Raw genomic sequence first — 10,654 nt, 5'->3', positions numbered from 1 at the left:
TTCAATTGAATGACAATTTAACATGAATAGTGTGTGCTTTCAATTGACTAAAGAGATTGACCCACTTCTCCAAGCAGAGTCTTTTCAATTCTTCCTTTTACCAGTCGAGCAAAGTCAGCATCATCATCTTGGTCAAGATGCGCTGTAATAATTGGAGTGCTGCAAAGTAAATTAACAGATTAACTATTATTTATGCTTTGAGCTCAGCCAGTCAAGAAGAATATCTATGATCTCCCACGATGGTAGTCTAGAATTTAAAACGATGGAAGAATGGAGCACCCTCTAGGAAACTGTAGCATTGGATTTGAAGAACTAACAGTCACTTCAATTTGCTTGGCTCATGTGGGGGAAGTAATGGCAACTCTTGACTAAGGTGGCAGATATGGCATAGGCATTTGATTTGCTACCCTGTATAGATTGTTCTTTTGCTGGAATAAGAGCTGTATCAAGTGCACCATATATCAATCCATGAACAGAACATTCCGATTCCTCATTCTACCCTCAACCTTTTCTCACCCTTCACCTTATTCTGAACACCTGAAAAAGATGTGTAGGAATAAATATCCATACAGGGGAAAATGGACAGAACAAAATCAAGTGTTAGCTTTCTAAATTATATTTGGTGTGAGTTAGGCATCTTAAAAAGCTGTAACAGATAAATTATCCTCATGGAGTACCAGTTAAAATTTAAATTTAAAATCTTGTAGAAAAGCTGATTTAATACTCACACTAAAACTCAACGTCTAACAAACTAAAGCATGCAGAAAAACAAGCCATGTTCAGATTTACCTTATAGATTTTGATGCATTAATAATTTCCTTTATTCTGGGTACACCCAGAGTAATATTCATAGAAGCTACACCAGCAAAGTGGAAAGTCTTCAAGGTCATCTGTGTGCCTGGCTCTCCTATACTCTGTGCACATAAAGCACCAACAGCAGAACCTGGTTCCATTTGGGCTCTGTTAAGGGGATAAATATGTAAGAGATCAAGATAAACAAGGAAGAGATCATAACAATGCCTTTTAATAAAATTATTAAAAATCTTTGTAAAGTCCTAATCCTTTCACTTTTTATTGCCAAATACAAAATATCTTAAGAGTTGTTCTTGAAATCTGAAATCACATATAGGCCAGACCACACAAGGATAGCAGACTTCCCTCCCTAGACAACATAAGTAAACCAGGAGGGTTTTTATAACAAGAATTGATTATTTCTTGCTCATCATTACTGAGGCAAGTTTTATAATCCATATTTATTAATTGAACCAACTGCTGTGGGATTTGAATCCAAGCATTCACCTGGGCCTGTGGAGTACGAGTCCAGTGACATTACCACTACACTGACTCCTTTTACCATCACCTTTTCAGGCAGTGCATTTCAGATTAAAACTACTCACTGTGTACATTTCTGCAGTTTGCCTCTTTTTCTTCCCTGGGAATCACCTTAAGCCTGTGCCCTATGGTTACTCAAATGTCCGTAATTGGAAGTGGTTTCTATCATTTCACTTTTTCCCTTTCCATCACAATTCTTCAAGTCTTGGAACACCTCTGTCAAATTGCTCCTTCACCTTCTCTATTCTAACTAGAAAAACTAGTCTTCTCATGTAACTGAAGCCCTTCATTCCTAATTTGTAGAACAGGATTTCATTTCTCAGCTTTTTAAAAACAAGATAAATAGTGTGCCTAACATCTTCAGTGCTTGTTCCTTGATGCATATCTCTGCCAAGCCTGAGCAACTTCTTGCTGAACACACTTCTGAACAACAACCAGGTTTACAGCTGAATTTGAATCAGCATTAAACTGATCAGATTAAACAATTAATTTAGCACGTTGATCTCGACTCAGAGGTAGTACTCTCACCTCCAAGTTAAAACACTGTTGTTTCAAATCATCAAAATAACAAAATTAAAAACCTCGCATGAAAGTAGGACTGCTCCAGTCTTTGTGGAATTTATGTAAAAAGACAAATCACACCAAAAATCAAACATGCAAAAAGGAAATGCGCTTGCTGCAGAACTGAAACTAGGATGGAATTTGTGGAGAAACTCAGCAGGTCTGGCAGCATCTGTGGGGAGAAAGTAGAGTTAACGTTTCAAGTCCAGTCACACACTATCAGAAATGGGTTAGCAGATTCAAAACGTTAACTCTGCTTTCTCCCCATAGATAATGCCTGACCTGCTGAGATTTTCCAGCAATTTCTGTTTTTACTTAACACCAAAAATCAGTTCATCTCCAATAAAGTGATTCAAATCAATAAACAGGTTCCACAAACTAAACAGCAAGTTCAGCTGCCAAACCTAATAGTTGTAATCATACCCAACGATTACTTGATCCAAAGTAACCAATCCAATATATTTTTAAGAGGGTGAATTTAATGAAAACGTGCACACGAAACAGAACCACAATCTTACGTATTTGCATCTCACCTCATGTACTTGTCCCTACAGGTTTCTAGAAATTTGTCTACTTGTGTAGGAGTTATTCGATCCAACTGGTATAAAACACGGGGCTAGAGAGATAATTGAAGATTAGTCACTAATTGTGGACTAGTTAAATACTATGACCATACACATTTATGAAAGGCATTGTTAAGAGTATGAAGTGAATATATTGTATCTAGTTTTCTTAATTTTAAATTTCAGAAAACAATTTTTGTGTTTGAACCCAATGGAATAATGCAATGAATCATACTGGTGTATTAAAAATAAATTATAAACATATATTGAAGAATGTAATATTAAATTTAATACCTCAGTAGTTCCATTGTCATTAATCCCATATTTGTCTCTGGTTTTCTTGATCTTCTCAGAAAAATCCTTGATAAAATTTCTGATTGCCTAAAGAAAGAAAAGTCAGATTCATTATTCAGAACATTTTGTATGACATCTAATTATTAACCATTGAGACAGGTCTGAGGCGTAAAATAAATTCCTTGATCAAAGTATCACTCTGAGAATGGAGAGATATTCCTGGAATGTTCATATCAAAATTCTATTTGATTCCAAGATGGTCAGTAGAATATCAGACTAAGAAAAATCTAGTCTTGTGAATTGAAAGTTATTTTCCTTGAAGGAGGTGTGAATTTAAATAAAATTGTACACAGAACAAAGAAAATTACAGCACAGGAACAGGCCCTTCGGCCCTGCAAGCCTGCGCCGATCCAGATCCTCTATCTAAACCTGTTGCCTATTTTCCAAGGATCTGTATCCCTCTGCTCCCTGCCCATTCATGGATCTGTCTAGATACATCTTAAATGATGCTATCGTGCCCGCCTCTACCACCTCCACTGGCAACACATTCCTGGCACCCACCACCCTCTGCGTAAAGAGCTTTCCACGCATATCTCCCTTAAACTTTTCCCCTCTCACCTTGAAATCGTGATCCCTAGTAATTGAGTCCCCCACTCTGGGAAAAAGCTTCTTGCTATCCACCCTGTCTATACCTCTCATGATTTTGTAGACCTCAATCAGGTCCCCCCTCAACCTCCGTCTTTCTAATGTAAATAATCCTAATCTAATCAACCTCTCTTCATAGCTAGCGCCCTCCATACCAGGCAACATCCTGGTGAACCTCTTCTGCACCCTCTCCAAAACATTCACATCCTATTGGTAATGTGGCGACCAGAACTGTACGCAGTATTCCAAATGTGGTCGAACCAAAGTCCTATACAACTGTAACATGACCTGCCAACTCTTGTACTCAATACCCCGTCCGATGAATGAAAGCATGCCGTATGCCTTCTTGACCACTCTATCGACCGGTGTTGCCACCTTCAGCGTACAATGGGCCTGAACACCCAAATCTCTGTGTATCAATTTTCCCCAGGGCTTTTCCATTTACTGTATAGTTCGCTCTTGAACAGGTAACGCATCTATCCCTGGCGCATCATATTCACCAGTTCATTCATTATGGAGACCCTGAATGATAGAGACATTTAAAACGGGCTTTGAGGTAGACTTGGAATTGGTAATTAAATCTAGTGAAATCTGTTGTTTGTACTCTTCCTCCTTCCAATTTTATTTCCTGATTTCTCAATTGGTTTGTGCTCCCATTCTACAGTCTGCCAGAGTTGTCATCTTTCTGTTTATCGAAGAAATCCAGAGGTTATGGGGCAGCTAACATTATTTTTGGTGAGTTTATCAGTACAAGGCATTTGTAATTAACCCTAGGTAAATGTCTTGAATTCCTCTGTGGACATTTCAGTTCATTGGAAATAAAAGCATAGCTGTAGAAGCCGTCAAATGCACAAATCACAAAACAGATTACCTGGAGAAGCCTGCATTAAAAGCAGAAATTCTTTGAAGCACACACCATGCTTAATCAATACATCCAAAATATTAATGCATTTGCCACTTTCAATCCAACAGAAAATTCCCAGTTATATTCATTCCTCATGGACAATGCCAAATATTAAGATTTGAAGGTACGAGTAACTAAGTGGGTAAACACACTGTGCAAGGTTACAGAGGACCATACAGACCAGTAACGTTTTAAGATCAATCCTTGATCCAGTCCAAAATGATCTAATCTCATTTATTACCATGGTGGGAAGAAAGTGCAACGATTGCTGTTTTCCCGAAATATGAAGAGCTGCAGAAATCATTTGCAAAGGTATCCTATACTGCTAATTAATAATTGGTTAGAAGTAGGAGACAGAGTGCAGGTACAAACAGTATACACACTCTGATAGGTAGGGTTCTTGTGGTGCAATGGTAGCACCCCTGCCTTTGAGCCAGGAGGCTCGGGTTTAAGTCCTGCTTCATAACACATTTGAACAGGATGATCAAACATACCTACATTCTGATAGATTGTCAGGGCTCAAGTCCAACCTACGCTGAAAAAGTGTGTTATAATATTTCCAAACATGTTAAGTAAAATAACTACACTCTGATTGACAAGACGTTCCAAAGGGTGTTCCAAGTGGCGCCTCAACTGTCCATTATGATACTTATGTGCCACAACAGTAATGTCCTTCCCTCTGGACCAGAAAGTCTGGGTTCACATCATACTGCTCTGAGAGAGGTATTATAACTGAGCACGTTGAATAAAACAAAGTTAAAGAAAAAGGGTCTTCTGGCATAATGGTAGTGTCCCTACCTCTCAGTCCAGGTTCAAGTCTCTCCTGCTCCAGAGGCCTGTCATAACATGGCTGCTTAAAAATAACTATATTGTTGACAGAGATGAACAAATTGAGAGGGTGAAGTCTGACATGGCAGAGATGTAAAACAGGCTGCAATTCATCTATTTGACTTCAACTGAATAGGAGTCAGTGCGTTGTGTAATGGTCAGCAAAGTCAATTCTGCCCACTGGCATTATCTGTCCATGCCAGTTTTTAACCAATCCCTTGATAGAGGTATATAGCTGGTTTAGGATTTGAATTAAGCCTAGATCAATGAGACCACAGCTACTTTCTGTTACCTGTAAGATGAAACAATTTTGGGGCATTTAAACCCAGTTGCTTTCAAGTTTCAAATTGATAGTGTAATACTACTCAAAGTTTGATCAAGTTGCAATCTCACCTACAGGGTGTAGGAAGGTCAGTGTGGCCAATGTCTATATTGGTGTTGTACTATTGACGCTAGATTTAAAACAGCACACCAGTGCTGGACAATAAATATAAAGAGTACTATTCCTTCAAAATTTCCAACGAATAAAAATCTGATCTTCTAGAGTGATCCTGATGGGAAATTCTGACTTGAAGTTTTGATGTACAACAACTAATTGCTTCATGAGTTATTAAATACATAAGGTACATAATATTAAAGCTTCCTGATGCAGGGGTGCTAAATTTATGGATTGTAAATTACTTTTTCTGACTGATTTTAAAAACAGCTCTGATCTGATATACTCAGTGTTAGCAGCAAAATCGGCCAGGCATTAGGGAGATGTTTATAACAAACAAGATTCAGTAAGGCAAATATGACCAATCACACAACTGTAGCTATTACCTCAATGTACTTCTCACAATCAGTCCCAGTTAGAGCCTTTAGAAATGGGATAGGCTAATCAATATGCGGAAGTGAAAGAAAACAAGAAAAATATTTGCCTGTATCTATAACATATTATCCTTAGATGTAAAGAGAATGAAAATTCAGTGAACCTGCAGATATTCATTTTGACAACAAAGGAATTCGCTTCTCTTCATAATTGCCTCCGCAGCTGTAACCACTTCATTCTTACTCAAAGCTGGTTCACTGTGGCATGGGTAAATGGCCTAGGAGGAAAGAAAAGCAGAACAATCAGGGAGACTTTCTCTTAAAAACCAACTGGCAAATTAAACCACTCGAGACTGGTTTGGTTAAACATAAAATGAGCAGTAAAAGATTCTGGTGGTTCATCTAGGTTTTATATTTGATGAACCAAACATTTCCATGTACTATAACCATCCAAAAGGCTGTCTCCAGGGATAACTAGTACGTACACGATATATGCTTTGACATGTTGAGTACAAGGAACTTACCAAGTCCTATGCCAATATTTAAAAAATTCAATTAATGTGCAGGTCTTGAAAAAAGTGCAATTGTTTTATATACACACATATATAAAAATGAGAAAACATTTTTTGTTTTCCAAATTCAATTGTGAAAATTAATTAAGGGCATGGATTAATGCAAGCTCTGTTAGGCACCTCCTACTGAAGGAACTATGATTGATTAAACTAAAATCTTTCCTTTATTCTCAGGAATAATTTAACATTCACAACTGGCAGAAAATTAAACTGTAACACTGAGTATGGCTAAGGTGCAGCATCAAGACCTTGCACCACAATGTGTTCCAGTAAGGTCCAATCTCAAAACTCCATTGATCTTCCTAACTCATCTGCACTGGCAATACTAAAAGGGTGGGTCATTATTACACAGTTTACAAAAAATATTGCGTCAAATTCTACAGCAGTCTGAGAGATATTTCCGAGTCTGAGAAACTACTCAGTTTGATAAAGTTGCTATCTCACTTAGAAGGTGGAGGAAGGTCAGTGTGGATGATGTCTTTACTACGGATGTTGGATTTACAACAGCCCACTAGTGCTGGACAACGGGTATCAAGAGTATTAATCGTCCAAAATTTCCTACAAATAATAATCCGATCTTCCTGGGCGATCTTGGTGGGAAATTCTGAGTCAATGTAGCCACATACTCTGGTTTGAATGTAGTTAAGACTCAACGACATCCGAAAATGTCCTCAGCTTGCATTTACGCCGCCAAGTAACTGGCAACACACACTAGTAAGCATACTCTGGCACCTCACTTTGGCTGAAGAGCTAAAACACACAGAATGCTGGAGAAACTCAGCAATTCTGGCAGCATTTATGGAGAGAAACAGATTTAACATGTTGAGTTTAATAGGACTCTTCTTCAGAGCAGACATTTGAAACAGATGCTGCCAGACCTGCTGAGTTTCTCCAGCATCCTCTAGTCTACTTTTAGATTTCCAGCATTTGATTTTTTGAAACCAAGAGAGAGTATCATCAGTTTTATCAGGTTAGGTAGGTCATAGCACACCTCTAAACTGCCTGTTGGAAAACAGACTTGCTTAAAATTGCCTTTGTTTCTAAACTCTGTTCAAAATGGCAGCCTTCTGACCAGCGTACAATGCTTACATTACAGCAGCAGGACAAAGAACCCTAGATGGATTATTACAAATTTTAAGAATTGGTAAACTCTCTAATTGATAGAAGCCTCCTTTGCGAACTTGCAATTCAAGGGAATGGATCTTTTGGACCCATTGCTGGAGTTTCCATAGAAAGTAATAGGCCCCTAACCAAAATACATTCCAAATTCAAATCGACGCTGCTGAGTTCTTGCAGCCTTTGTAAATTTTTTTTGCAAAGAGCATTGTAGACAAGGGTCTAACAGGAGAATTTTGGCTGGAATTGGTAAATGGTTAGGAAAGAAGTATTTGCATGTTAAGAAGTGTCGCTTATTAGACTGCATGGCTAGAATATCCCCTATCAGTAAAGGTTCTCTTGTGCAGTACCAGTTAGTAGTTTGGCAATAGCCACAATCCAAATTTTGTGTTTTTGTCCGAGCACCATTTTCAGAAATTCTGCCTCATGGAAGGACACGACACAAATACTCTCTGGTGTGCCATTGCTGACAACTGCCAAGTGGAAGCGAGGGCTGAAATCAGGGCTTGATTTTGAGTGACTCTTTTTAAGATGGAATAGCCTGGCTTTCCAGTCTCATTGCTATACTGTCTTTAGGTGCAAAGCTAAATGTTCAGGTGGGGAGGGATTTGGTGGGAGGAAGGGTTGGAGCAGACACATGGGAGCAGAGGATGAGGGAGGGAAAAATATCTGAATGGTTGGTAGGTAGATAGAACAGATGGCAGCACTAGTTGCCTTGGAGGGTGAGACCCAGAATTCTCAGCTGGTCCCCACTCTGACTTTTGGAAGCCCAGTTCTACTTGTTCCAGGTTCATCGACAAGATTAAATCTTAGCGATCAAGAGCAAAGCAGCTCGGAAATCTCTTGTTGTGAGGCTTTGGAATTTCCTTCCAGAGTTTAGAAAGAAATGATAAGATTCAAGAAGAGGAGACAGGATAAACAGGAGTAAGGAGAGGTGTTAAAAGAAAACAGGAACATGACAGGTAGTTGTGCTTAGGACCAAATGAATACTGAAGACAGAGACACACTAGACAAGCTTGATTCTGTGTTACCGCAGTAGTGATGTGTGGATGGGGTAATTTGTGATAGAGAATGAATACAATCCAGGCTTGATGGTTGTGGGTTTCAAGAGCTGATTCAGTGACTTGAGCAAATAATTCATGCAGACACTCAATGATGCACCAAAGTGGGTATAAAACTCGAGGGCACAGATTTAAGGTGAGAGGGGCAATTTTAAAAAGGACCTGAGGGACAACAATTTGATGCAGAGGGTGGTATGTGTATGAATGAGCTGCCAGAGGAAGGTACAATTACAACATTTAAAAGGCATCTGGATGGGTATATGAACAGGAAGAGTTTGGAGGAATACAGGTCAAATGCTGGTAAATGGGAGTAGATCAGATTGGGATGTCTGGTTGGTGCGGATGAGATGGACCAAAGGGTCTGTTTCTGTGCTGTATGACTCTATGACTCTAAATGCATGAAAGGTAGAAAGTGAAAGAGGTATATAATCCTTGAAAGAGGTTAATGGCTCTGTAGGAGCATACCAGCAAAACGTGAGATTTGCCCATGGCATTCTTCCATCAAAGGAGACCTGTGGCCAATCACCTCAGAAAAGACTGGGACTTAACAGAGTCTCATCCTATAAATAACAGCATATAACCTTGTTGCAAAAATGCTGTTGCTTACAGAAGAAACAACTGGCTCGACACTGAACTTAGCCCTTGGTAAAAGGAATGAAACTGAAGAAGAATTGTTCAACAGCAATATTGTCAGAGACAGGAAGAAGGTTGCCTACTGGACTTAGACAAGTGAGGCCACAAAAAATTCTGTGGGAATGCATGGTGATGATGGGAGGTGATGGTTTAAACTGCAAGATCAAATATACTTTGATACAATCAATTAATCCTTTAGAATACAAGTTTTAGAATTAAACCTTTATCTCAGGTGCTTCCAAAGTTGAAGAATTCTTATTAACTCGGGAAATCCACAAATCTTAAAACAAAAATGGTGAAATCAAGATATGAGGCTTTGGTTTCTCCTATTGCCCAGTTAACACTACTTGAAATGGATCCTGATACAATAGCAATAATTTTAATAAGATCTTTTCTCTAAATAGGAACCCCAAAACTAGTCGTTACGTTTTAACTCATTACAATTAAGCCTGTAGTCAAAGTACATTATTTACATATATTTGCCCTCAAGCAGGCAGAATCCAATTTAAGCTGGATGTTGCAGAAGCAGAACAACTTCAAGTCTGATCAGGCCTCACAGCACATTACAACATGCTGCATTTCAATAGTTATCAACAGAATATCATTACCCGAATATTATCCAGAACCCTCTTAAATTCTAAAGGTTCATCTTTGCCTTCCATAGCTGCTGGATCTAAGCCATCGCCACCATAGATAAACTGGATGATATCACCAGTTGAGCTGCGAACAGTTAAATCATACTGTGTGCAAAGATCCTCTAAAGATTTAACCAAACGTCTCTGGGAAAGACAAACAGAAAAAAAAATTCAGACTAGATGATTACACAGTAAACACTCCAACTGTTTTCCAAATGTTTGTTGGCAATGAACATCTACAGATATACAAGCAAGACTTGTACACAGGACTATGTCACTTTCAGAAATGGTTCTAAAAACCAGAAGGGGCAGATATTCAGCAAATGCATTTTATTTATTACCACTTAGCTTCTGTGATGTACTCCAAAGATAAATGTAAAGTCAGTGCAATTGTAGAATATACAATTATGAAATATTTTTATTTAATTCACTCTTGGGACTTGGGTGTTGCTGGCAAGCCACCATTTATTGCCCATCCCTAGTTTTGCCTGTGAGGTGGTGGTGGTCAGCTGTCTTCTTGAATCCCTACAGCATGTGATCTACAGCAGTGCAAGCAGGCAGCTCATTGCCACCTTCAAGGGCAACTAGAGACAGGCCAGTCATTGATGACCGTGTCCCACGAGTGAATAAAACAAAACTTGCTGAAGTTTTACTAAACCTAACCTAACCCAGGGTGCATGCATGACTGCATGGGTACATG

General features: G+C 38.8%; 2 protein-coding genes across 2 annotated transcripts in view; both read right to left on the bottom strand.

Moving 5' to 3' along the window:
* zcchc24 (zinc finger, CCHC domain containing 24) overlaps positions 1-10,654 on the bottom strand; it is a 534,935-nt gene that overhangs the window by 137,569 nt on the left and 386,712 nt on the right. The window lies entirely within an intron of this gene.
* Positions 1-10,654, bottom strand: part of polr3a (polymerase (RNA) III (DNA directed) polypeptide A) — a 55,052-nt gene that overhangs the window by 6,438 nt on the left and 37,960 nt on the right. Inside the window, exons 20-25 of the mRNA XM_020528092.2 lie at positions 9,928-10,098; positions 6,102-6,215; positions 2,751-2,837; positions 2,427-2,509; positions 790-960; positions 66-159 (exon numbers count right to left, since the gene is read on the bottom strand). Of these exons, the coding sequence (XP_020383681.1) occupies positions 66-159; positions 790-960; positions 2,427-2,509; positions 2,751-2,837; positions 6,102-6,215; positions 9,928-10,098 (720 nt within the window). The remainder of the gene's footprint in view (positions 1-65; positions 160-789; positions 961-2,426; positions 2,510-2,750; positions 2,838-6,101; positions 6,216-9,927; positions 10,099-10,654) is intronic.

This window comes from Rhincodon typus, chromosome 34, assembly GCF_021869965.1.
Source record: "Rhincodon typus isolate 14 chromosome 34, sRhiTyp1.1, whole genome shotgun sequence".
Classification (NCBI taxonomy): Eukaryota; Metazoa; Chordata; class Chondrichthyes; order Orectolobiformes; family Rhincodontidae; genus Rhincodon; species Rhincodon typus.
Note: the sequence above shows the minus strand (reverse complement) of the source record. Positions and strands in the feature narration are given on the sequence as shown.